A 27,710-nucleotide genomic window follows, 5' to 3' on the forward strand; every position below is an offset into this window, starting at 1 on the left:
AAAAATAGTTCAAGTAATGCCCACCAATATCTGCCAATTGAAACAGGCGACCTAGTTTTCAAACTGTTCCGGAAAAGAAGTATTTTCACATTCATCTTGCATACCTTACTAATGGGCGACTGTAAGGCCGTTAGTCGACATCATAGGATGGAGAAGACTGGAAATCTATACAGGTTCCCAAGCTACCAAAGCCGAGATATCAGAGAAAAGATAAGGGATGATTACATAGACTCAAGACGAACAGAAAATCATAATCAATCGTCAAAAGCGAAACGTGTCGTGAAGCGTATACCATGATTGGCAATGCTGGTGCGCCCTGAGCCGACAAACTCCATGCCGTCTGATTAGTTTTTTTCCTTACGGGTACTTTCTACACAACATCCGCTTGCACCTGCACTAGGAGCTAACATTTCCAACATACGTGTCTATGAGCCTCGTGCACTTAGCCAATCCTGTTGTAGTCTATGACCAAAGGCATGGGCTGTGACACGCCTCCATCCTGGTGAAGAGGTCTAGGCTGCGTGATGCCCATTACGAGAAAATTACTGCGAGAAAGAGGTCTGCACTTACAAGATGTCTACCTTTACAAAACCTCACGTAAAATATAATCCATAGGATATGAGCGAGCGCTGGAAAGTGGCGCAATTTTTTCGGGCCAGGGAGTGGATTTAGGCACAGAAGTTTTCTCGAGATCGTCCTTTCTTAGAAAATGAAGAGAGACCTTGTAATGACCAATTTCCAAAAGATTTAGTCTCAACATTCCGTGATATGGATTCGGCCTTAGGCAAAGGTCAACGAAACTATATCGACAAACACAGGAATGAAGGCTGTCAGTGTAGGTTTGCCATGTAATCGACTGCGGCTGGGTCACAGATATATTGCAAGCCACAAATCAGCTCATACTCAATGTTCAATGAAAAAATATTCGACGCTGAACAGAAGCTCACTTTGTATGCTTCTGATTGGCTGTGACCCCGCATGTCTTGCAGCTGTTGTTCAGCTGTAGCCGATGGCATAGATAGTTGACCAATGATACCTGGAGATGATGCGAAGTTGGCGGTCTTGGCCGCTTCCACCCAGCATCACATCAGGCTGAGCGAAACCTCTCCTGCCTTCTTAACTTTTTACTCTTTCTTCTTCTTACATACACTCTCCATCGAAAAACTCTCGCCCCTACAGCTTCGTCAAATTCACCTCATGTCAAGTCCTTCCAGTTTGTTGCCGATTCCATCAAACCCAGCTTCATCTTTACTGCCTCTGCAACTTGGTAGGCCACCAACAGAGTGTTTAAGAACTCAGATAAAGCTAACCGCTGGTGCAGCCTGATTTAGCAAGCAGTCGCGGCGTCGTATCTCTCGCATTCCGTTACGGCACCGACACAGCTCTAGGGCCGTTCAGATGGAGCGCAAAAGAAAAGGCTCTAACGGGATTCCCTACCATGAATCACGAGTCCCACCTAGCAAGCGTCATGAGCTCGACCGAGAAGCGAAGCCCAAGCTCGCTCATCACAAATATACCGTAGGTTGGATTTGCGCTATAGACACGGAATACGTCGCGGCACAGGAGTTTTTGGACGAGGAGCATGCACACCCTCACAACCTCCCTCCGAATGATGGAAACCACTACACATTTGGCAGAATCGGCCTGCATAACGTTGTAATGGCCGTTCTAGCGGAGTATGGAATCGCGTCAGCGACGGCGGCTGCAAAGAATATGCAGCACAGCTTTCCCAACGTTGAGATCCGGTTAATGGTGGGAATTGGCGGTGGCGCCCCGTCTTCAAAAAATGACATCCGCCTTGGCGATATCGTCGTCAGCGCTGGCTCTAATGGGCGGAGCGGTGTGTTTCAATACGACTTTGGAAAAGACATTCAAGGCCAAAATTTTCAACGAACCGGAGTCTTGGGTCAGCCGCCTGAGCGCTTATGTGGAGCGGTCGTGGGGCTCCAGGCCCGGTACAGGAGAGAAGGGCACCGAATCGAAGAGGCTATCGATGACATTCTTCATCATAACCCAAACTTGAGGAGTCACTATACCCGCCCGAGTTCGGATGACGACAAGCTGTACAAGAGCAGTTTTGTTCACCTCCAAGACGGTGGAGAACCCTGCGCTGCAGTCTGTGAATATGGTCCTTCAAACTGTGTGGAGAGACCTGCACGGGCTGGGAACAAGCCTGTTGTTCACTATGGTGTAATTGCTTCAGCTAACCAGGTCATGAAGAACGCCGAGACTCGGGACAAACTTGCAGCTGAAGATCATGTCCTATGCTTTGAAATGGAAGCTGCAGGCCTGATGAAAAACTTTCCTTGCTTGGTTATTCGCGGTATATGCGACTACTCAGACACCCACAAAAACAAGCAGTGGCAAGGATATGCAGCAATGACAGCTGCTGCATACGCGAAAGATCTCCTTAACGAGCTCAGCCCGCTGTGCTGTGCCTCACCCGCTGCCACGTCAACTGAATTATGGAACTCGACAACAGAGTTTCATCGGAAAGATCAAATCGACGAGCGGCGGCAACAAATTCTGGAGTCATTGAGCTTCAGCCAAATTGACGCTCGAAAGCTGACTATCAAGAACGCACATGCTGATTCATGCAAATGGGTGCTGAACAGCTCGGAGTATCGTGACTGGCTGGATCCTACCAAACGCGAAGCACATGATGGCTTCTTTTGGATTAAAGGAAAGCCAGGAGCGGGCAAGTCGACCCTAATGAAGTTTATCTCTACATGGCACCGAAAGGAAACGCCACGAGACACCATCATTACCTTCTTTTTCAACGCGCGAGGCGAGGAACTGGAAAAGTCAACAATTGGGATGTATCGATCACTGCTCTTTCAGCTCATCGATGGCCTTCCCCAACTTCGGACCATATTGGACTTTCCTGACTTGATGGCACCCAACACTGGGCCCCGCGAGTGGACCATTGATCTCCTCAAAATTGCCTTTGAAAAGGCTGTCTTGAAGCTCGAGAATTCGTCTGTAACATGTTTTGTTAACGCACTGGATGAGTGCGACGAGGACCAAATCCGAGAAATGGTTTCGTTCTTCAAGCAAATGAGCGAAGAAACTACATCGACTCGGGTGAGTTTTCAAGTTTGCTTTTCGAGCAGACATTATCCTCAAATCAACATATCGAAGGCTGTAAACCTCGTGCTTGAAACAAAGCAAGGGCACGAGGATGACATCGTCAAATATATAAGCAGCAAGCTGAAAATAGGCAAAGGTAAAATTGCCCAAGAGGTCCGCCATGATCTTCAGAAAAAGGCATCTGGAGTTTTCATGTGGGTTGTATTGGTTGTGGACATCTTGATCAAGGAATGCGACCGTGGCCGCATCCATGAACTTCGAAAACGTCTCAAAGAACTTCCTAGCGACCTTGACAAACTGTTTCGCGAGATTTTGACCCGCGATCACCATAACCGAGACAGATTACTCTTATGTCTCCAATGGGTGCTCTTCGCAAAAGAGCCGCTGAGGCCAGAGCAACTGTATTTTGCAATACTGTCCGGGATTGAGGATGAGTCAACTGAGGCTTTGTCAGACTGGGATCCTGAGGACATTACGACCGATATCATGGAGCGATTCATCATTGGCTCATCAAAGGGTCTGACTGAGGTTACCAAAGCAAAGGAGCCAAAAGTCCAGTTCATTCACGAGTCAGCGCGAGACTTTCTACTGAAACACCACGGACTGAGCCAAATTTGTGGCGACCTTCGGGGCAATATTGAAGGGCAATGTCACGATAGATTGAAGCATTGTTGTCTCAAATATCTATCTGTTGCCGCAGCCATGGAGATCGACCAAGCTTTCTCTCCTGCTTCCTCCGATGAAGCTACCATGTTTCGTCGTTCTACAGAGGAGAGATTGCCCTTTTTGCGATATGCTACAAAGCAGATTTTTTATCACGCAGACACCGCGGAAGGATTAGGAGTCAGTCAAAGTGGGTTTCTCCACACATTTGATCTTCCTGAATGGATAGCTCTGGATAATCTCCTTGAGAAACACAAATACGCCGACACACTACCCACGCCAGTCTCTTGTATATTTTAGCCGAGCATAACGCGGCAAATCTCATAATGACAGAGGACTCAAAGCTAAATTTCTTCAACCTCGAAGCTCAGAGGTATGGGGCTCCGATACTTGCAGCTTTAGTAACTAGGAGTTATGAGGCTGTTCATGCATTCTTGGCTGCCCACAAAGAAGCCAACCCCAGAAGCTTAGCACTTGGTAACCTCCAATTGCAATATCAACAGCCAAAATCCATTTTGGACAAATCGCCACGAGAGTTCACTTTTTCGAAAAAAAGAGGCATATTTTCACATGTTGCAGAATTGGGGGACGAAAGAATCGCTGCCCTGCTCCTTGAGCTGGGAGAGGTCGACCCCGATGCAACAGATCAGAGACTTAAAACGCCGCTCTCATACGCCGCTGAGAACGGAAATTTGGAAGTGGCTAAACTTCTTCTTAAGACTGGCAAGGTTGATGTCAATCACAAGGACCAGGGCGGGCTGTCGCCATTATCACATGCTTTGATTGGTTTACATTACTCTGTTGCTCAACTGCTTATCAAGACTGGTCGAGCCACGGCTAATGTGTTCGACTCGAGAGATAGAACACCACTATCATATGCCGCAGAGGATCGGTATCATGGAACTGAGAAAATCAAGCTTCTACTTGCTACTGACAAGGTTGAGGTAGACTCAAGAGACAGCTTGGGGCGAACACCACTTTCATATGCCGCAGAGGATCGGTATCATGGAACTGAGAAAATCAAGCTTCTACTTGCTACTGACAAGGTTGAGGTAGACTCAAGAGACAGCTTGGGGCGAACACCACTTTCATATGCTGCAGGCGAGTATAATAACCTAGAGACAATCAGACTTCTTCTTGTCACCGGCAAGGTAGAGGCAAACTCAAGAGATAACTCAGGGCGAACACCACTTTCATATGCTGTAAGCAATTATAATAATCCAGAGATAATCAAGCTTCTGCTTGCTACAGGCAAGGTTGAGGTAGACTCAAGAGATAGCTTGGGGCGAACACCACTTTCATATGCTGTAAGCAATTATAATAATCCAGAGATAATCAAGCTTCTGCTTGCTACAGACAAGGTTGAGGTAGACTCAAGAGACAGCTTGGGGCGAACACCACTTTCATATGCTGCAGGCAATTTTGGTGATCCAGAGATAATCAAGCTTCTGCTTGCTACAGGCAAGGTTGAGGTCGACTCAAGAGACAGCTTTGGGCGAACACCACTTTCATACGCTGCTGAGTGGAATAGGGTCAATGCTGTCTCATGCCTGCTCAATAAAGGCAAGGCTAATCCCCATCTAAAAGACAATAGCGGACGGAAGCCTTTTGACTATGCAGCTAATGCCCATATCCGAGGCATCTTTCAGAGACATATACTTGTGTAAGACTAGAACACAGGCCAAATCAACTGCAATCCCGATCGTTTATATTTACTTAGTAATTATGTCGAGAGAATGATACTAGGAACATTATTTGCTTCACAAAGTTATTCTTCGTCTCTCTATGCTCGTGTCGCTGCAAAGCATGTTCTGAGGATGTTAGGCAAAATCCTTGAAAATGTTTCATCAACCACATGAATTGTCTGGCTGCCGGTGAGGTCAATCGAACATAGTGGCATGGTGGAAGTCGAGCCGGTCAAACCACTCACACCACGGCAAGACATCTTCAAAGGTGCGGAGGACAGATTACCAAAGGGAGATATTTTGGCTAAGGCGTGGAATATGAATTATCATTTTTGGTGAAGCCAGCCCCCCTAACGTACTGAGAGTCGTAGAAGGGCCTTTCCAAGTTCTGTAAGCATGCTCTCAGTCCACGTAGTAATTTATCTGTCTAAAGTGGTTGGTTCACACTTGCATTGTGAAAAGTGGAAAGAACTTTGACATCATTGAAGAGCGTGAGGTGAAGCCTTGGGTCAGTCCCATGAGAGAGGGCGCGATAGAGCGAGTCTGTCTCTGCGTCCAAGTCCAAGCCTTCCTCAATCGAATTGTTGTTTGCTTGAAATTGTTGCTCTCTGCCGTGCAACACCAACCTTAAGGCTGAAATTTATGAATGCCGGAACTCTTCTGACGCGGTGGTGATAGCTAAGGTATGAGGAGATTGCCGTTCAATAGCAACCCAGCTAACTGCAGGTCAACTGGAACGGACAAAATCCCGGGGTGCTTAGCGACTAAGTGACAACTCTTCGCCAGATTTTGTGGGGTGACCCTGTGACTGGGAGAGTGGTAGGAGCGAGCAAATACAAGCCAAAATCATTTATCAATGTGTGGGACGAGAGATGTGAAAATTTAACATGGTGGCGGGTCTTGGCTGATACAAAGGAACAATATTTGAGGTTGTTCAAGTATACACACAGTAGCCATTATTGAACCTCTGAGAATTAGCTAAGTTAAATTCGATCAAGAACCAAGGAGACAGTAGATTTGGTAAAGATGAGAATGCCACTTTAACAAAAGCCAGAAATTTTTGAACCATTTAAGCTCAAGTTGCTGGGTGCTTTTGTCCAGGTTAAAACTGTGTGTTACGGCCTATTGTTCATAAATGGGTGTATGTTTCGTTCATAAATGGGACTATTATGCTTCGACTGTTTAAACAATGCAGCCTGAGTCCATCTCCTTTGTTCAAGTCCTCAATGCACAAGTAGCCTCTTCCAAATCAACACGTGGAAAGTAAACGAGGATAAACTTCCACCAACAGTACAAAAACGACTGAATGGTGAGTTTTCCACGGGGAATGGCTCGTGTCTGCTGCGTAGGCTCCGTCGATCAGAGACTGAAAGACTGGGTAACAATACCCTGGTTCTAGATCTGAATGCGCAAGTCGTCAGCACCTTTAATAACAATATTCGCACCTTTGCTAGAGCGGTAGACGATGGGAAGGCAGTGAAGTGTCGCAATTCTGTATTGACTGCCCAAGACCTCATTGCGGGGCTCGCACTCAACGTATGCTGACTGGCGACAGCGAATGATCCAATTAGCTGTTTCGAAGCTCTCGCGGTTGACCAAGAATGCGATGGTGTCGACGGCAAAGGGGCCTTGGTAGATGCGGAGGATCTGGAACGGATGGCGCACGTCGTTGGTAGTCCAAGGTTGACCAGCCTAGCGAAATACCTAACGTCGCACACCCACTTCTCGCACACCCCCACATTTCGCACACCCATAAATTGGGTCATCATGAGGTATTCATCAACTTCATAACTATAAGTCTGATTCGTCTCCTGCAACTGTGATACTATCGCCAGTTTTAATAGGTAATTCAGGCTCGCTAGATTCATCTGAGCTATCCTCAATTTCGCCAGCCTCAATTTGGGCTTTGTGAATTGCCTCAATGTTGGCAAACTTCGAATTTGGGCTCATTTGGACCTTACGCCGCTTCCGTACCATTCCAGCCTCAACTTCTGCTTCCAACATTGCAATCTTCTTCTCTGCTGTAGCCAATTGATAGTCCTTTTCATCAAATCCCTTTTGAACCTTCCGAAACAACAGTCGCTGCGTTTGCTGATCTTTATCCAACTTGCTGAATAAGCTAAGTTGATCATATAGATCAACTGTCTTCTTGGGCGTTGACCAGGCTACTATGGATGTAGCAGATGCCCAGTTTTCGTCTTTTCCACCATCAGAGGCCCTCATAGGCGTAGAATAGCCTGGCTTTGAGGGCTTGGAAGCATTCTCAAGCAGTAGAGGGCTCATGAGCGGTCGAGCTATCGAAATGGGCCATAGTCCTGTTGCTTTCCAGCCGCTTCTGATATTCTTGCTTGAAAATGCCATCTGGCGTGCTTTTCCATAGCAGGTAAGAAAGTTCCGTTTGCCTACAACTGTAGAATCGTTGTGTTGAATGAGGTATCCAAGCTCTTTTCGATAGGTCGCCTTGAGAGGCCCAAAGACTGCTTGGTCTAGAGGTTGGAGAACGTGGGATGTATGTGGCGGTAGGAAAAGGAGATATATCTTGTGTTTATAACAGAGATACATAAATTCTGTTGTTTCATGACTGCCATGACCGTCTAGGATCAATAGTCTCTGCTCAGAGGGATGATCAGGCTTAGTCAGAGGGATAAAGATGTTCTCAAGCCATTCCACAGCTGTAGAGTCTGAAGTCCAGCCATTCTCAGTTGCTGTGAACTTCCAACCACTGTAAATATCACGTTTATGGATATCAAGAGGAAACCATTGTTGTTGAACCGATTTCCCTCGATAAATAACAAGTGGAGGAAGCGCCTGACCAGTTGCAGAGACACACTCAAGCATAGTTGTCCAAGCCCGAGACCCAGGCTGTTTTTTTCGCATTGATGAGCTTTCTGATGATCCCAGTACTAAGCCATTTGATCCTCTGCCTTCTAGGATACCAGTTTCATCCATGTTATAGCGATGATGTGGTTTGATCGCCTTGATCTCTGGAAGGGCGAGTTGTTGAAACCATTGCCTGATTACATTAGTTGAGGCCCCATTGACACGCTTAGAATCGATGGCTCTAGCTCTATGAACCTTGATTGATGGATTTCTCTTAATAAAGAACTGAATCCAGTTTCTCCCAAGTGGCTGGGTAGTGCCTCTGATGTCTAGGATTCGCTGGGCAAATTCCTTGAGTTGTTGATGTGTTGGCGGCAGCCCTAACGCCGCCTGGATACGCACCCATTCAGCTAAGTGACTTTCCTGTGCTGGAGATAGCTTCTGGAAGCTAGAGAAAGCTACATTTCTTGCCTGTGAACCCTTTAATCGAGACTGGAGGGTTGATGGTGGAATTCCAGCATCATGAGCTGCCTTTCGGACACTCTGCCCACTTGCAACTGCATTGAGAGCTTGATTGACTTCTGTTTCCGTATACTGGCCCATTAAGCGTATAAGAGTAACTATTCAAAGAATTATAATAATCGCTGTAAAAGTGGTGAAGATATTAAAGAATGTTGAAGAGGGTAAAATTCTACATGAGCGATTTATGGGTGTGCGAAATGTGGGGGTGTGCGAGAAGTGGGTGTGCGACGTTAGTGAGCTAATTACTAAGCTTTGAGACCTTAGTAGGAAAAGTGCAGCTTACCCGGCTCAGGGCAACCAAAAGCCCGTGCGGATCATCACCTTGAGGTGCGATGTGCTGCATCTATAAAACTGTAAGCCAAATAATCCAATGAAGTTAGATGGGCTCAAAGTTAGATTTGGTGAGGATGGATGGTGGAGAGAAGGAGGGCTTGAGGGTATAGATGGCAACGTTGAGTCGCATGTTGAGGCAGATGTTGAAGCAGCCTTCTCGGGCGAATTCTCCCTGGAGTCGCTTGTCGCGGTTGTTATTCCATCTGTTTATTGGTTTTCCGTAAGGCGGACGTTATGAGCATCGGAGATGGCGCCGTTCAAGGCTTTACCATGGACGGCCATGGCTATGATTGAGGGAGTATGTGACGGAGGTAAATGAAATCGTTGATTCGTATGAGAAGATTGCCGATGCTACCGTTAAGGAAGGTAGAAGAGGGGAAGCTGAAGGCTGGAGCTGAGGCAATGTTGTTTGTTGACGGTTAATTTGGGGAAAGGAAAATAGAAGTCAAAAGATGCTCCGAGTTAGAGTCTTGGGAAGTTTGGACCGTGCTTGCCTCCGCATGTAGTCACTGCGAGAGCGACGATATGTGGTGGAGGCAATAGCTCTAGCCACAAGCACCTGTACCTTAGCTATAGACACGCAATCAAAGATTCTTCTTTTTATTATCACTGCATTTCCTTCCTTTCTTCTTTTACTTCGCTCGGCTATGGGGTCCCTTCTCGCGGTGCCACAAATTTCCAAACTCTCCTGAATCCTATTCTATGTTTTAGTGTCATCTAATTTTACTTTGCTTTCTTTTTTCGACATGTCTCAACCAACGCGCTCTCTCCCTGGCGACAAGGTGAGTTTACCTCTACTCTTTTTGTTCTCGAACTACCTACCTATCCAACGCTGTCAAGGACTAACACTAACGTCCAAAGTGTTGGTCAATCAGTACTACTACCCTCAGGGCCCTACCATCGCCAATCTAGCCGAGTTTGTGCCCGACCGCAATCTTTCAGCAGCAACAGCCTACTGAGAAAGCGAGATGCTTGGCCGAACATGAGAAGTCCCAAGCTCGAGTTCGACCATTCACTTCCTCCACTTTCTCGCCCCGCCTCCTCTTCAAGAAAGCTCTCCACCATATTTCAATAATAACAGCTACAACGATTTTGGCTTCGGTTTCGACTTCCAGGACAATTCCCAAACCCTCTCTGCGGCTCCGAGACCTACTCCAACTTCTCCGCCAGTCCTCGAATCTGGAAACAGCGACTCAGAGACCTTTGATGACGGCCTCATTGCCATCATTCTCACAAGGCCGGGTCTTGGCTTGATCCCTGTCGGATCAAAAGAGCGTTCTATCGTCGCGGCGCGGCCCACGCCAAGGAAGAGTCTGTCGACGGAGAAGAGGAAGTGCATTGAGGGCGGGCATAGGCTCGTTGTGAGGGATGAAGTACGACGTCATTTATAGCAGATGTTTTCTCCCTCCTTTACATGTGGACATTTTGCTTTTGGGGGATATGCAGGGCTGCCGTTGTCCTTTTCTTCGGCGTTGGTGGAGCGCGTTTTCTTTAGTTCTTTCTTCTTTTAACAATAGCGCCGCGGGCGTCTGTTCGTCCTTCCCTCCAATTCGGCATTCAGTTCTTGATTAATGCCCAGATCTATTACGTATGGTCTAGGTCAGACTTGAGGAGCCTCTTTATTTCACACATACTGAGACTGTTGCGTAAGATTGGGGCTTGGTGTTCTAAATACAGTGGGGGTGGGGGAGCCACTAGGCTAAACCTCGTACCCACAGCCCAATGTCAGAGCCAAAGCCACTGAATTTTCTCTTTACCCCTATGACAGCATGAGACCTTTATTAGACATATCTTAGCAGGGGATCCTTGACTCCCTAGAACAAGCAGATGGTTCATAGTAGCAGCGTTCTTATTTCAACCTCGCAGCAAGCTTGGGTCTGTATGGCCATGTCCCGTCTCAACTAGAAGAAAAATAGGAGAAAAGGCTTGCACCATAAAGAGATCAAGTAGGTCGCCATTTTATTTTCACTTTTTTCGAGATTCCTGCTTCTTGCCTCCTGCACGCTGTAAACTACTCAAAGTGAAGCAACTGCAACTAGACACCCCGGAACTGTCTTCCTTACTTCCAAGGTACCTGAGTGCAGTGAGGGACCTATTTAGCTTAGATAGAGCAAGCAAACTCTGGCAGGAATAAACAGAGGAGCTGCCACAACTGAAATTTCTGAATCGTGGCTAAGCCTCTCTTTCCGTCTCGCTGATTAAGAATTCCAGCCTCCAGTGGCTTATTCAAGGGCAAAAGGAAAGACTAATAGGCAATTTCTCATTTAGACACCCAGCAGAAAACACAATTCGATACGTAATTTCATGACTGCGGCTAGCCTAACACCACACTGGCTAAAGAATGAGCTTCACCACTTGGCGGATCACAAGATTGGCACGTTACTCTGATTGGTTCCGAATTCATCCAGCCACAACGCCACAACGCCACAACGGCCTCATGAGCGTCAGCCACTTTCTCATTGCAGCGTTTACTTTATCTACCAAGTGCTTCTTTTGAATAGGTTGGTAGAACAAAGCTTCTACCGATATTTTCAAGCCTCGTGCTTAAGGAGCTACGCAATATAAAAGTGTCATGCGACTGGTGTACACTTCCTCAAGCATACCAGATGTTGACGCAGCATGAGCCCCACTGTTATCAATCGCTCGTCGAATTGCAGTATCCAGTAACAGTGGATTTCTTGTGCTTGTGGAGGCGCAGAATCAGCCACATGGGTGACTAAGCGAACTTGCGTTAGGGGTCTCATTGCGTAATAAGGCCGCATGACGTCGTGCGAGCAATGCTTAGTAGAACCGGTTCCGGAACAGGATCGGATCGGAGTGGGGCCGAGTTGGCACATGTTTTCTGCTCTTTTTGAACCTTTGATTGTGTGAATGACAGTTTCAAGGACCTTTGAATGAATACAAATTCAATTCGATCATTATTAATAAATATCACTCTCTACCCTTCCCTACCTTACTGGTCGACGGGGCATTTGCGGATGACGTACCCTTATTCCAAGGACTTCCTATTCTAACTACCTGAAAACTACGATATGCTTTGAGCATATTTGTGTGTCTTCCTTTGCTAATATTTAGGTATTTCATTACTTCCAAGGTGAAATATATCTCTGTACACTATGGCAGGAAGCCGAAGACATCTAATTGCACGAAACAATTGTGAGCGAAGATTGGCTCGATAAGAAGTATTCAAGAGTCTCAATCGTCTAAATATTGGAGATAACTACCAAGTTAGCCATTGAGGCAATTGAGGCTGAACTTTAATAAATGTCTTGTAATGACGCAGCGCCTTACGACGGGTAAGGCTTGGTCGGGGTCTTGGCAGAACGTAAGAGTGGGATGGAGGAATCTTGGCTCTCTCGCTAAAGACTTGACGGTGGTTTGCCAAGGGGCATGAACAAGCAGCCAAGCCACGCCTTCAAGGCTTGATTCTCTCCGAGATGCTGGTCGGCGTGAAAAGTGGGTGAATCTACAAGGGGTGCCTTTTCGTCTAATCTGCCAAAACCATGTTAGCTATGGACTTCATGACGACTAGTACTACTATTTGATGCTCTTTGAGGCAGAATGAACACTTGGACCCTTCGGGTTGGGTAACACTTTCTGTGAAACGTACGGTTCACTCCGGAGGTCAAAATCCGGAGACCGAAAGCAAGAGCTTAATGACACGTGATCTACAACTATCTATCAACATGGTGGAAGAAAAGACGATAAAGCTGACGGGTGCAGTACCCAGCTGGGACGATCTGAGGTTGAAGCAACTGCATCGATAGACTTATATATATCTAATCAAGACACCCTTACGTTCTTTTAATAAGTTCCCAACAAAACCGCATTCCCACAAAACCCTTCTTTCATATATCATACAAACTGCACTCTCGCGATACATACATGCCAGCCTCAGTCCCCAATCTTTGAGCCTCAGCAAGCAAGCCCATGGTAGGTAGAGGTAATTATTAGAGGGATAGTCATGGATGCTAATCTGAATACACTAGTCAAGTGCTCCATACAGACAAATAACAAACATGAATTCCACGAATTTTGTTGGTTACTTTAGAAAACGTTGTCAATTTCTAATCCAATCTCCTAACTCTAAATAATTTTCACAAAAAATGTGCTTTCCTCGAACCATGTCCGTTGGGAGGAATGACGGAACCAAGGAAACTCATTTTCGGAAAGCCACAATGCATAGAAGAAGGCATGGAAGAAGATTGAAACCCTCTTACTATGAATCTTATCGACGATAGGAGCGCAAGCATCATGTTCAATCGACTGCTGCCCGACTATAGAAGGCTCGCATCTCTTTTCTTATCCATGTCCCCCCCTCATAACAAGAATACATAGCGGTACATCATCTACACCAGTGTTGTTCTAGCTACGTTTACTACTACATATGTACCTTGAGGTGGACGATGTACTGTATTTCCACAATAGTGTGAATGCATAGGCAGCAAAGACACCTCGATATTATGTACAATACGATTGGCTAGAAAACGTCCTGACCAGCACCTGAGCGACTATTGCCCCATATACGACAGCACTCGGCCAGGCCGTAGTTGTTGGAATATATGAGATTGCTACAGATGACGGCGCGCTTCCGATTTTGGTATGCATTAAGCAGTGTTCCTGATTCTGCTGTTCGTAAACCCGTCCCCTAACGGAAGGCGTACGTATAGTCTTATCTCATAAGGATTGTGGCTGCTCCAGAATCTTCAGGGATGAAAACCTACCTACTATTTGGCAGTAAGCTTACATCAAAATCCAGATCCTTATGCAAAGCAAGATTTCGATAGCAAGCAGAGCAAATCTTATCGGTCTGGAGCTAGAACAAGGTCGGTATCCACTTTCCCCAGGTCTCCTTATCTTAGCCCCGGAGCAACAAGGTTTAGTACAGTTACCAAAGTCCCAGAAAAATACCTCAACACCAAAGTCCTTTTCAGAAGTCCACTTCGGAAGTCACAAGAGGATTATCAAGCCCCTGCTACTGTGGCAGGGTAGCATCGCGAAATGTGCTCGAATGATCATGACCCTGTATACTCGTATCGAACTTGGTTGAACCGAAGTTGAAACCACGACACCGACTTGCCACTGAGTCCCCTTTCATCTTAGTATCATTGCCAGGGTTTAAATGGTCTGGAACAAGACAAGCATTTGCGTGCTCAAGTAGGTTTTAATTGCACACGCTAGTGTTCTATGGGCATGCACGCGTTCAACCCTGTGCCTCGGCATATGGCGGGCTCGCGTGGTAAATCTAAGGGAATGGCTCGCGTGGTAAATCTAAGGGAATGGCTCGCGTGGTAAATCTAAGGGAATGAGAACTTATATCCTCTCGAGTAGGGATGTTTCATGTAACAAGGGTCTGGCGCATGTTTACATGGCGTACTAGCTATGAGACTACTGGATGTAGCTTTTTCCGCTAGCGATAAAAATGTAAAACCTACGATCTGGAGAATTATGCTTATTTGTGTGTATACGAACTAAGATTCTCCCGTTGACTAGAGCGTTTTCTGATCATATTGTCTTTTTCATAAGATACTTTAGCAATATTCATTAAGCCGTTTATCTGATTAATAGCTAGAAAAATAAAATGTTCATTGAAGTTCGCTTGTAGGTTATGCTTTGCCTCTAATCTAAGAGAATACCCGTTTTCTGTTTGAAACCCGTTTGTATTGTGCAAAATTAGTCTAGTGGCCCAATCCTAGCCTGCAATCCAACCATAATCCGCAAGATGAAAGAATAGCTGGCCGTAGACATTACTCTCGAACGAGACATGACTCATCTGACGTGCTGTCGTTGGTAGTGGTCTCTCATGTTATCGTGACGACCAAACAGTCGTCCGCATGCTGGGCAGGGAATGGAGGGATTGTGACTTTTCTCATGTCGATTTCTGTCCTTGATTGTGGGAAAGCCTATCATCGCAGACTCCTTGTTCCCTGATTCGTGCGACATGACGCACCCAGGGGCCCTGCAAAAATACTTTCGAAAGTGAAGACGATAGTGCTTGTACAAATCGCACCGTCGCGTGAAAAGCAGTTTGGAAGAGCAGGATGGGTGTGGGCATCGCAGAGCAGTTTCAAAACTGGGGTCGAAGCTCTCTTCGGCATTTGTATTTGCTGCAACACCAAGGCTGCTGCCTGAAGGTATGGTATCGGATTGCGCCAATCCGTTCGAGTTGATGTAAGCTTGCGGCGCATTCCAGCCGCTAGCAGCCGTGTGCATGTATGCAACGAGACCCATATCGACGGAATCGTCACCTGGTGGCTGTAATGTGGGAACTGCCGGCCCAAGGCAGAAGCCTGGTGGTGCAGGGTGCTCCCAGTCGTTTCCTGAGGCAAAGTCTAAATGCATAGCTGCATGTGGATTGAAGAACATGAGCTCGTCTTGATGTGACAAACTGTCCTCAGTAGGCAGGTCGAAGCCTTCCATTATCCCACTTCCATGTTGTTCGCCATCGTCTGCAGCATCATCTTGGTATACTGGCCGTGAAGTGTTTTGTATTGCCAGAGGGTTGGAAGCACCAATCGATGTTGCATTCCTATCCTCGAATTGCGACATGTGCCACGCTGACGTTGATTGGACCATTGGATCCCATTGCAGTTCGTCTGCCAAGTCACAGTTCAAAGATGAATAGTCTATATTATACACACATTCATCTATCGTGTTGGAAGTTGGTGACCGACCCCGAGCGAACATGTTGATGGGTGAGATAACGGTGATTTGAAGATCCCACAATGATTTGCTGGAGCGGCTGCGACCTGTGTGAGGTTGAATAACTTGGAAGTTGAGGTGTGTTATAAATGCCAAAAGAGGAATCTGGGTATAAAAGAAGGGGAGAACCCAAGAATCAAAGGACGTGCCAAGCAAGGGTGTCTCACGAGCAGAGGAGAACAAGAAGCTTGACTTGATATAAATGGATGTTTGCTTTAGTGTCTTGGATACCTCCTCTACCAACCCCTGAAACAAGTTATACAGGGCTATTCAAGGATTCCAAGTATCCAACTCTCCTGGTATTGTGCTAGACGGTATAGCTCCTACCTAATTAACGTAATATTTTAGCAAACCGACTTGCAAGGTATAAGGAGGTTTACTATCCGCCCACTTTGTACATCGGGGGGAGTAGATGGCCAAGCCGGGCCGGCACGGTTACGGTACTGGAGGTATAGTTTTGCAGTTTTGCGTATAGCAAGCGAGATATCTATATGCACCCTGTTCAACTAAGCAAACACCACCCCCTACCCCCATGCATTTGTTGGGCTGAATGAGGGGTGTGGAGAACGGTACATGGTGCCATTTCACTACCGTACTGCTATTTTAGAATGGAAGTCACGAATAGGGTAGACGAAATATCGATAAGTTAGAGCCACTTCTACCACATTAGGAGTAAGGAAAGTTGGAAGCAAATTACTATATACTGTATTGTGCTGGCGTTGTTTGCTTTGTAAGTGATAAAATAGCAGTGCAAGAAAGAGGCGGTAGAAACTCCTTAGATCATCTCCCGTAGCGAGACCGAATGCGATTCCTTGCAGAGAAATAGCGGATATAAACTGCATCAGGTTTCGGGGCAAGACAGAAGTCCCAAAAAGAAGCTTCCATAAAAGCCTTAGTCTCCGACCCTCTACCAACTCCAGCGTGCAGGGTCTCAGCTGTCCTATTGGTTGTGAAACGGGAAGTAAAGACATAAAACGACGCTGCTGGGTTTGCAGGTTGATGTTGGGTAGATGAATTAAGTGATTGGATATCGCTGCTCCGACAGTGTGCCAGGTTAGGAACGAGAGCCCGTCCGAAAGTGGCAAGATATGTTACTGCCTCAGTAAAGCGATTAACGCAGCATATCTCGTCAAATAAGCGAATCAAAAGCATTTTCCATCATGGGATTGTTCCATGAGACTAACAAGGAGTATATTATTAACCCTGGCTGCCGGGGGACGGGGGTCAGCACCGACCGGCGACGAGCTGCCCGATAGAGTATAGGTCGTCTCCATCTGGATGAATCTGTGGGGAAGTCCCCTCTCGGCTGCGCCGATAGCCGTCGAGATGAGTTGAACACGGCACGGATAATCAAAGATAGTCTACGGATAACTGAAACCCTGTTTGTATCTAAATGCTCAACAGTTTAAACTTGTGATTGTATAACAAGACTCTAATATCAAAATCTGTTAGTTAAGCCCGCACACGCTGTGGTATAGTTTGGTGGCACTCAGTTGGGTTCTAGTTACAAGGAAGAGAAACAAGCCTCAAGACTGAGTGGGGAATAGATAAGCAGAATCCTGCTTCTCGTGGCCAACGAAGGCAAATCGTGGTCAGACGTTATAGCCTACGCAAGCCAAGCGTCAGGGTTTCGACTGTAACAGGCAGGGATAGCGCGTTGAACGGGCGTTGTGTATACCTCTTTAACTAACAGCGTTAGTTTTTCCCGGAAAGACAACCGTTCACAGCATTCAAGACGCGTATCCATCAAATATGTATTTAGACCCTAACAACTTTGAGGGAAGCTTTGCGACAGGGGTCGTTTAACCCTAGCAGAGACTTGTCTAGCTAGAATCCCACTACCCTGGTCTTTTCTTGCGGGCACGCTCTTTATTGGGTTCACCTTCCCATGCAAGCTTTGCCTAGATTCTGCAGCAAAATTAAAATGCTTAAAATCGATCCGCCAAGCAGGACGATTTTCCATGTTGGTAAGACTAGAGCAAAATGACCCGATGCCAATGAGACTAGCCGGGAAACCTAACCATGGAAAGTTTTGGATGAGGCAAGTAAGCAAATAGGGGAGTTAGAAACAAAGCATCGAAATAAAATTCACAGAAAACTACCAATTTTAGACAATATCCGAGCGAATACAATCAGGTGCATAAACCGGGAAGTTAGTCGCCGCCCGCCTCCGGAAGTCCGCAGGGACCACTGGGTCATTATGAACAAATGTTTCCCTTTCTGGAGGACGGCTTACTGTCCCATCAACCCATTTTATCAATTGCTGACTGATTACAATACATAGGTCCTGGTTTTCATCCACTTTTTACCCCATCACAACAGGGATACATGACAGATGGTACGTCATTTACCTCTTCGCCATGTTCTTCCGGCTACGTGGAGAATCAAATTTATTATTGCTACGAATAAAGTAAACGTCGCGATGGTTTCAAGCGGTTCTGACGAATCAACAGCGTCATATACTAGTATAATTATAGTTACCGAGAACTTTGTAAGCGCCTATACATTTGGCTTGTGAGCTTGGACACTTTCACAATGCAACAATGTGCCCACATGAACCGCCTCAGCTTAGGCGAAGTAGTCAGAGACAACCAACCCCCTTGAAAACCCCTCCCACAACGCAATCATTCAGGATCTCCCTACTATATCAAAAGGAAATTCCAGAGACATATGTTTGTGACGCTAGTCGAATCGCGGGTTCAGTGGACGAATGATGCAACACCCCATGGTTCTGTATATTAATACTCTAGAAGAATAAATTGGAGGCTAGCCTGCAATTAAGATGCTTACCTATGTCTCGGTATATAGAGCCGATGCGGAGTCCGAGAGAGGTACCCCGCCTACCAACTTGGCTACATTGCAGCTCACTGACATCTACACACCAAGACCGGACCCGGCTGGTTGTGGACGCCGAAGACGGTCTTTGGTGGCGACCGTTGCGTATGTCCTTTCCCACGTGCCATCATCACTTGCCATGTTTTGTCGGTTTTATTTGTCAGGTTTTTCTTTTTCTTTGCCGGTAACCGGAGGATCAACGCTTGCGATTTTGCTACGGTCTGCCTAACCTTTGTAGACCTTCAACGAGGATATTAGTATTAGACATTACTAATCAGGCTCAAATTGTGAGATTAGTAGCTTCATCACTCTTCCAATTCTAAACCACCTTTATCACTCAAAATGTGGCTTTACCCATGGCGACCTGATGGCGACCTGTGGTTTCTTCCTTTTTCTTCAATGTCCAATTCTACGCCTAAGATAAGGCGCTTGACTTTGTTATCGGCTCTCTTTTGCAACCTGACTGAAATCACCATCTGGACTTCTAAAGATCCGTTCTTACGTTAATATTTATAATGAACTCCTCTTGACTTGGCATAAAGTGCCTATTGTCCTACTTATTTCCTGCCTACTGGTGCCTTGTCAACTCCTCTCTATGTTCATCTAAAGCCCATGTTGATACACTAATTTGATTTCTCTCAGCGCTGATGGTGCCTTATGAATAGTTACATTATAGGCACCTAACAACTGCGAATACAACGTAGGCTTAACACATTGACCAGGGCCTTATAGTCCTAAAACAGAAAGACAAAGGGCTAGAGCGGAAAGGGTAGTGTCCCGATACCCCGCGAAGAGTGACAACACGCAGACGTTTTTTCGTTGTATGGCTTATGTGAATACACCTTGCTCGACGTTTTCGGTGAGCATTGACATCATTTCAATAGTATCTCTAAAAGATATAGGCATCTAGTCAACGTCCCATCAAATGACGATTCAAGTTGCAGCCAAAGTGGTTCACGTGACCGGCAGCCAGACACTCGGTTGTTTCGCTGAAGTTTCCACTCAAAAAGTGCTTCAGTGTCCAAAGTCTTGTTCATAATAGAAAGCACAAGGGGCTCAAAAAATTGGATGGAGAAGTCCGGTCGACTGTGCAGTGACCGAAAGTCAGAGAATCTAGGAATTGGAAGTATACGCCTGTGTGATAACTGCATCTGATCATGTCTTTATGGCAATGTAATTATAGAAAACTTGACATCCAAAATGTTTAAATGGTAGCTGAAGTGAAAGGGGTTTTCTGATTAAGGAAATCTCAATAACTCCGCCCTGTCTTTGTTCTTTTATAACAGCTATCCAGTTGATTACCACGCATAGTTATCAGGGCATAAAGAAAACAAAAAGCCAGTCTAACGGAAAAAAGGTCTTCGATATGCTATAATAACGTTCTTTTTGTACTATAAGAACCTCCAATTTATTGCTTAAAGCTTCTGGAAAACATGGCTCAAGATCTCTCGACTCTTGAACAGATTAAGAACCCTGATTCGTTCAGTGCCCGAGTGTTCTCCATCACTCGCCTGGCCGCAAGGGAGGTGTGCAGCGGGAGCGTTGAACTCCTTCTCGAGAAATCGAGTCGCTGCAATGGATCCATCCCCTCTAATGTATAGCGGCTTTGTAGATTTTCGGTAGTTTCCATTGCCCTTGTAGAATTCTTGTGTATAGCCTCCGTTAAGCTTAAAGTTGCCAGCATCAAGAACACGAAGATCGTCTCCATTTGCGACTCCAAGCTGGTGATCAAAAGTGGAATCCCAGACGTCAAGCACAGCACCTTCGAGGGTTTGGAATATGTGACTGCTAGGGTCTCCCAACCAAGGCTCTTTTACGATGTCAGTCTGCAATGATAGTTGATTGTCGCTTTCCAGAGTGTGGAACTTCTTTTCGAGGTAAACTTTCAGCGCTCTGGCTACCTCGTCGACCTCTTGACCCGGCACTAGTTCAAAGCTGATGTGTGCACATGCGTGGCTACGGCCTAAGCTGTTCTGGGGCCGTGACAATTTGAAATCATGAATAGTCAAGCTTGGTTCTTGTCCGTTGGCTATAAGAGAAGTTTTCAGATTTGCCGCATCACGGCTCTTTGAAGAAAGCAGGAGGGTGATTTTGTCATATCGAGTCTCTTCGGCGCGGGTGAGTGGCAGAATGCCGTCATAGAAACCGGGTAACAAAATCTTGTTATGCGGCCCTTTCAAATTCGACAAGACCAACATTAGATCTGTCCACGGTTCAGTAGCTATATACGAACCGTTGACACCTGAGTGAAGATTGTAAGTTTTGGAGGAGACGCAGACAGTGGCGTGGAGAACTCCTCGGAGACCGTACGTCAGACAAGGGGTCTTATCGTCAAGCCAGTAGCCATTGCTGAGGAGGATGTAGTCAATGTGACCAATCTTGGCCTTGTTCCGTTGTACAATCTCCCGAAACCCTCGAGAACCGGTTGTTTCATCGCCCGCAATCAAGAAAATAATGTCTGAATACAGCTCTTTCGTCTCCATGAGATCTTTAACAGCATACAAGGCGGATATGATGGGTCCTTTATTGGTGCTCACACCTTTCCCGTACAGATACCCATTCATGCCTCGAAGCTGGAAGGGATCAGCACTTTCAATGTCCGTTTTGTCATCTGCCATTGTCGCCGCCACGTCGTAATGGCCATAAAAGAGAATTCTCTTTCGTTTCTCAGGCGGCCCGAGACTACCATTAAACTTCGCAAACACAACCGGCTGGTGTTGTCGGTTATCTGTAACGAGCATGTCAACTGTGGCCCCTTGCAAGCGGAACAAGTTGTAAAGAAACCCAGCCCCTCGTCGGAAATCTTGGGCAGATTCTTGGCTTGAAGAGATTGTTTTATGCGACATAAACTCGCCAAGGGAGGCTATCATCTCGTCTTCCTTCTGCTCCGACGAACGGTGCTCAGAAAGCGGGCGATCTTTGACCTCCCAAACGGCCACATTGTTGTCATTCGCTCCGGTGATGTAGAGTTGGTGGTCCTGATAACTCGCAATGGCTGTGGCTAAAACCTTACCCTCATGAGCTCTGAATTGCGTGAGGGGTTGGTAAGCATGCCCAGAACTCTCTAATGAGCCAGGCCCGTAGTCATCATGGTGCGCAATGTTGTGTTTCTGTAAGCTTGTTAGTGGCCATACTCAATAGCAACAATCACAGAAGACTAACGCTTGCGGTGCCATCATATGAGGCACTCCACAGGTAACCACAACCGATGTGTAATGATGTGACATCACTCGCATGAGCCTTTACAACACGAAGCTTCTGCTTGGTGTTCAGATCCCAAAACTCGATAATACCGTCGAGCTTGCCGCTGCACAGGGTTGAACCATCAATGGCAAGCGACATGACTGACTCTCCATCGTCTTCTCCGAGAGCCATAAGTTCCTCAAGACCATTGTGCATCCCGTGTGGACCAATGCCCTGCCCACCCAGTCGCCACACCTTAATCGTTCCATCGCCACCACCTGAGATCAAAACATCGTCCTCAGGCTCCACGAGATCTGTAGCTCCTTGTGTCAAGATCATGCAGAAAACATAGCCGTAGTGAGCGTAAAATGTGCAAGCTCTCCGGTCAGTTTCAAGAACTGTTTGTGCTCGTGGGACCAATGTATATCGCTCATCCGTAGACCGCGGTATACTGCCGCCCGTTACGCCCCGAGAGTCGAAGAATCGGTGATTTCGACGATCGGGGTGGCTTGACGAATCCTGCCGCACTATTCGCTGCGGATCCCTCAGCGAGCACCACTGGATTGTGGTGTTTTGGGAGCCAAAGTATATCGTGTCATGCTGGGAAGAGTACGCAACGGAGAAGATGTCGCCGAATGAGTCGTGAGGGCTGTAAATCTCGTAGAGACGAGTCATCATGTGGGCCTCCCAGACGTTGACGATTGGGTCAGTCGCGCTCGAGCAGAGAAGAGAATCATCATCTGATAGGAACAAGCACATGATGCTACGTTTGTGCGCCTGTACTCGATACTTTTCCTCAAAGGTTCCCAGTGCCCATACAACAATCTCGCCATCCTGAGTGCCGACAAAGATGCTGTCATGGCTAACGGCGAGGGCGAGAACGGAACTGTCGTGATTAACCAGATGGTTTAACTGAGGGGTTGTATGAGGAAACTCCTTGACAAGCGGCGACAGAGTACAGTCTTTAGTCGTATAGGCAGTATCGGCCACTGCTGCTTGAGTTATCGCTATAGAGAGACGCTGTGTGAATACTAGAGCTTTGAGGGTGATAATGAGAGATTTTTAAGAGTCATTACTGCAGGAGAGTATGTTGTAGTGGGAAGTGACCGACAAACACTTGTTTGAAGGATGAACCAAGAACTTTCGATCATATGGCGGTTGGGTTTATTCATGAGTCGCTGGTCCTCAAGTGTCTTTGAAACCCCCGAAAGCATCCAGTCCAAAACACCATAGTGGATCAATGTAATGCACAGGACAAAATACTTTGAACACAACTCCAGCAAATTCGGCTTTGATAACACTAGCTCGCCATTTGTAAATTGTGCAGCTATACTCCCGGGGGTGGAATTATGGGAAGCGGGAGGCGGCGGCCGTGTTAAAGTGAATTGATTGTATTTGGTTCTACTCAAGGAGGAATATGAAGAGGGGCTATTGAAAGTGCTCTCACCATCAATGTTCTCGATCTCATGAAGGCTTATTGATGGTCTCAACTTCTCATCATGCTGCTCCTTCATGCTCCAGCACTCCACGCAATGACCCTCATCGCTCCTTATTTGCGAAGTAAAAAGCATCTCAAATCTGGTGTAATTGTACGCCACCCGTTCGCCGTAGTCAGTCTTTACGATTTGATGTTCATTCTTAGTAGTGGGTGTAAGATTTGTCTAATTTATTGAATATGAAAAGCCGCTTTCCGATCCGCTTAAAAAAATAACGATACTATACTCGAAATATACAGTACTGATTTTTAAGCTCTTATAGTTTACGTAAGTGGGTACATGTTATTCCCAATATGGCAGTAATTTACTGGAGCTGAGGCTAATGATCTGCAGGATCTCAAATATGCAAGGCCACCAATATGCAGGGCCACCGATCGGAGAGCTATCGACATTCGGTGTCACCGAGATGTAGGGCCACCAACGTGTGCGAAACCTTGCATCAGTAGACAGCCTAGTGTGTATTATGTTTGTTCCTAACGGATGGATGCTGTAACATGCTACACTTGAATCACCCATCGTATAGAATACCAATAGTAGCGCATAAAGACCTTTTAAACACCCAAGGTTAAGTACATGCTAGGGCCAAAATTAGTGGGTCCAAAATGTTCATCTTTTCATTGTCATTTCTTAATCCATCCTGGCCATTCTACAATGTCATGTGCCCTGATCAACAACATGATTCTGTGTCCTAAGTGTTGCATAAAGAATACACAGAAGGGAAAGGTTTATGAGTTCTAGTCTTCAAATTTTTGAAAAATTGTATCAAGGTGTATTAATAGAGTCTTAAGCTATGTCTTGTCGAGTTCTTTCTTCAAAGATCAGTTTGGATACTTTGATTTTGCTATGGCGTGGTAGCTCAAAGATTGCCTGGGAACAACATCACACACCCTATTTTTTCTTATGAGACGGAGGATTACTTAATTCAAATGACTGCTTGGTCAAATACGATGCATAGAGGTACCTGTCGTACTCAACCCACGGCCTGACCAATAACACAAGTAGATGTCATGAGTCTCTCTTGCGGTCTTCATACTCAACACTTCAGTCCCTGTCCACTTTTGAGCGGCCACACCGAGGCGCGAGATTGTAAGGACCAGGGAGGGCGTCCCTCAGCCTGATCCTTAGCGATCCACTTGCGCCAAACTGGCCCTGCCCCCGTGGTGTGCGCAATATCCCGAGCTACGTGTCACTGCCTACTTTGATAAAAGCAAGAAGGTAAAGCGTCGAGAGGAAACAGCTCCGTCCTCGCGAAGTACCCTTGTGGCAGTTCGTTTTTGTTACCTGCCTTTTGTCGTTTTACCCTCACTAGCGCAACACTGGGACATAAGCCTCCTCTGCTATGGAATATGCGCGATCTATCCAATATGCCAGCATCCTCGGTGCTGCTGGCATATGTTGGGTAGTTTATCTGTTATGGAAGCACATGGTCTTGACAATGAAAGGCGATGTCAAGGGTCGTTCAACACCAGAGGCAAAGAGACAGCTGAGACTCGAAGCGGCCAAGTTTAAGCGGATGAACGAATACAAAAACATGTTTCACAAATTACAGAACCTCGAAGATTTTCCAGAAATATTACCTGCAGCGAAGGAGCTGTTGTTATCTTTTCTTGAATCAGGGCTGTCAATGGCACGATACAGAAATGATAAACGAAACATTTTGAGTGTACAAGAATTTGACCCGGATGCCCTAGAAGAATTCCTTCGAGCAGAACGTCAGGACATCCTGGATGATTTTGAATCGTATTGCGATAGAAGAACACAGGGATCTGGACCAGAGCTCTTTACAACCCACAGAGAGGCTGTAGACTGGCTGAAGTGCCGAGCACCTCTGAATCTTATTGATGGAGCTTGGCTGTGCCGCGTACACAGAATTACGACGCCATTCGCCCTTAGAACCGTGACCAGGGACACATGGCAAACACTTTCCGAAGAGCTCGGTGACGCCGAGATGGAAAAGAACCACATCTTCCTTTACCGGAAACTTTTGCAGGACGTTGGCATAAATCTCCCAGACGCTGATACAGTCGACTTCCTTAATCCACGGCACGACATGGAACAGGAGCAAAGCTGGAGAACAGCCGCGGGACAACTTCTTATTTCTTTGTTTCCTAACGAGTTTCTGCCCGAAATGCTTGGATTTAATTTGCATTTTGAGTCGCTGTCTGGATCCGACCTCAAGGCCACGAGAGAGTTACCCGAATTTGGAATCTCGGCATACTATTATACCCTTCACATCTCGATTGACAATGCCGACTCAGGCCATTCTGCCATGGCGCTAGCGACCATTGTTAATTTCATGGATATCGTTAAGAGAACAGGTATCCTGGACTACCAAAAAGCGTGGAAACGCATCCAAGCTGGCTACCTTCTGTCCCAGAGCCTGAATGACGAGCTAACGGTACATGATTATGAGGAGCGAGTGGCGGAAATGCTGTACCGGAAAGCAGCACTAGCGCAAAAGATGCATTGCGGCAGCAAAGCCCGCATTGGCAAGAGGAGCATCACGGAATGGTTTTTGTTGGCTGTGAATAATGAATCCAGCTGCAATGACATTTGGGGACAGGCGTTTCTCGACGATCTGGCAAGATCCAAGCCTTGGATCTACCGTGGTCGGAGCGACAAGAGCCGGTTGCTGCGAGAACTCTCTTGGAACGGTAAGATGTTTGGTGCATTCACGTCCGCAGAGACAGATCTGTTTCGCGCGTGGATTGACTCTCTGCCAACTGAGGATAACAACGCCGATGCTCATGCATACTGGACACGGGTGGGCGGCTTCGAGACCGTCGAAAACTCATTCTCACCACCAAGACACGATGTTGCTGTAACGCATCCCACATTTCCGCCACAAAGGCAGCGTACAAGCAAGGGCAGTCCGGTGTTTACTCCATGGCCGCCGCTACAAGTCAAAAACTGTTCATTGAATACTCTCCTCGCCCTCTGGTTTGTTCACCCATGTCTCCTCGAGAATACAGTTGCCTACACCTACCAAACCGCCACAAGGTTCAACTCCCTGATTCTGCAGCTTTTGCGAGCGGAAATGGGCTACGAAATGAACACTTCGGGGATTGCAGGCATAGACGAGCAGGTGTCCCCACAACACATGTTGGATCTTGTCATGCTTGGCCTGTCTATGGCTCGTAGACACAAAATTCCGGAGCCGACATGCCTAGGCGATGTGCTTAACGACGAGACGAAAACCATCGCCCCTGATATGGCTCATGCGACGGAATTTGCCTATGAACTTCTTTCTTGGTCAATGCGGCCAAAAGAGAACCAGGCGTTTCTGCTGGGAGTTGCGCGTGCCTTTGTCGATATGGAAGTGTGGGTAGCGAGAAGCGATGAGTTACTAAACAGGAGTGAAAGAAAGACGCTGCAAAGGATCACGGATGACAAGTTGGTTGTGTTTGAGGCATGTTTGGAAGACATGAAAGGAGACGAGGTGCGACTTCGTGAATTTACTGGTGGGTACGAGTACGCTCGTGCAGAGATTGATGAGGTGCTGTCTCATTGTAAATTAGAGATTGGGGCTTATGTTGGCAGGGAAAATACGTGTCGCTAGACTTGATGTTTTTCTCTTTTGCTAGTAATGAGGTCCAAAAAGAAAAAGGGTATGTTCTATAGAAAACTAGTCAAGAAAGTAGGGTTTTCAAGGTACTGCACATGTGTTATTGGGTGGTCTATTTTCTTCTCCTCTCCTTCTTTGCTCGTTTTCTTCCTCCAATTTACAAAACCATATTGCGCACATCACCGACAAAATAGTGTTTATTCTGCTGCGAGAGCCATTAGTGCAAGGCAGAAAAACATCAATTAGATTCCTCTGACCATCTCAGATTGTATGGTACATCCGTAACGAAAAAGAGGTGGCTGCTAGCTAGGTAAGTCCATGTCAAGCCAATTTTGCATTAGTTGCAAATTTTTGTACATTAAAATCCTGTGTGTAGTGATCACGAGACTGTAGGGTACGTCTGAGTATGCAATGAGCCTGTGATCTTGATCTTTGGACAGTGAGCCTTTTGTATCTGTTATTTCTCACGACACCACTTAGTACACACAACTAGTCTCAGTATTGCTTACATTTTCCCATCATTAAACGCTCTGAATTCTTGATTTTTTAAGGATGAGTTCTCCATCGTATCGTGTTAAAACATCAGCTAGTTTGAGAGGCTGCCGTTATTCAACCTGTGACAAATCACGAGTAGCAGGTGATTGACTGGAAATAAGGCAAGTAGTATAGAACAGCCATCACATGCCTATAATAAGCAAGATACCTCGAGTTATATAAAACAGAAATTTTTATATGCAGTCTCCGGTGTCCAGATTGTTACATATGAACAAAATCACAGAATAGCCAGCATATAATTTCATCACTTTATACAAAAAT

The 27,710-nt window shown here is 46.3% G+C and overlaps 6 protein-coding genes across 6 annotated transcripts; 3 read left to right on the forward strand and 3 right to left on the reverse strand.

The window, feature by feature from the left end:
• Positions 1-1,398: 1,398 nt before the first annotated feature.
• Positions 1,399-4,053, forward strand: CTRU02_215234 (nacht and ankyrin domain protein; the record flags this gene model as incomplete). The annotated part of the gene is made up of 1 exon (XM_036730512.1): positions 1,399-4,053. One exon carries the CDS (start codon positions 1,399-1,401, stop codon positions 4,051-4,053), a length of 2,655 nt encoding a protein of 884 aa, XP_036577755.1.
• A 26-nt stretch (positions 4,054-4,079) lies between these two features.
• On the forward strand, positions 4,080-5,420 carry CTRU02_215235 (uncharacterized protein; the record flags this gene model as incomplete). Its single annotated transcript, XM_036730513.1, has 1 exon — positions 4,080-5,420. One exon carries the CDS (start codon positions 4,080-4,082, stop codon positions 5,418-5,420), a length of 1,341 nt encoding a protein of 446 aa, XP_036577756.1.
• Positions 5,421-7,229: 1,809 nt separating this feature from the next.
• CTRU02_215236 (transposase) lies at positions 7,230-8,387 on the reverse strand (the record flags this gene model as incomplete). The annotated part of the gene is made up of 1 exon (XM_036730514.2): positions 7,230-8,387. One exon carries the CDS (start codon positions 8,385-8,387, stop codon positions 7,230-7,232), a length of 1,158 nt encoding a protein of 385 aa, XP_036577757.2.
• Positions 8,388-14,882: 6,495 nt separating this feature from the next.
• On the reverse strand, positions 14,883-15,689 carry CTRU02_215237 (C2H2 type zinc finger protein; the record flags this gene model as incomplete). Its single annotated transcript, XM_036730515.1, has 1 exon — positions 14,883-15,689. The coding sequence occupies one exon, from the start codon at positions 15,687-15,689 to the stop codon at positions 14,883-14,885; it is 807 nt and encodes a 268-aa protein (XP_036577758.1).
• Positions 15,690-20,065: 4,376 nt separating this feature from the next.
• CTRU02_215238 (WD repeat-containing protein) lies at positions 20,066-22,984 on the reverse strand (the record flags this gene model as incomplete). Its single annotated transcript, XM_070206414.1, has 3 exons — positions 20,066-21,760; positions 21,813-22,745; positions 22,949-22,984. 3 exons carry the CDS (start codon positions 22,982-22,984, stop codon positions 20,066-20,068), a joined length of 2,664 nt encoding a protein of 887 aa, XP_070059905.1.
• A 1,684-nt stretch (positions 22,985-24,668) lies between these two features.
• Positions 24,669-26,888, forward strand: CTRU02_215239 (uncharacterized protein; the record flags this gene model as incomplete). Its single annotated transcript, XM_036730517.2, has 1 exon — positions 24,669-26,888. The coding sequence occupies one exon, from the start codon at positions 24,669-24,671 to the stop codon at positions 26,886-26,888; it is 2,220 nt and encodes a 739-aa protein (XP_036577760.2).
• Positions 26,889-27,710: the final 822 nt, after the last annotated feature.

This window comes from Colletotrichum truncatum, assembly GCF_014235925.2.
Source record: "Colletotrichum truncatum strain CMES1059 chromosome Unknown Contig_0014, whole genome shotgun sequence".
NCBI classification, from domain to species: Eukaryota; Fungi; Ascomycota; class Sordariomycetes; order Glomerellales; family Glomerellaceae; genus Colletotrichum; species Colletotrichum truncatum.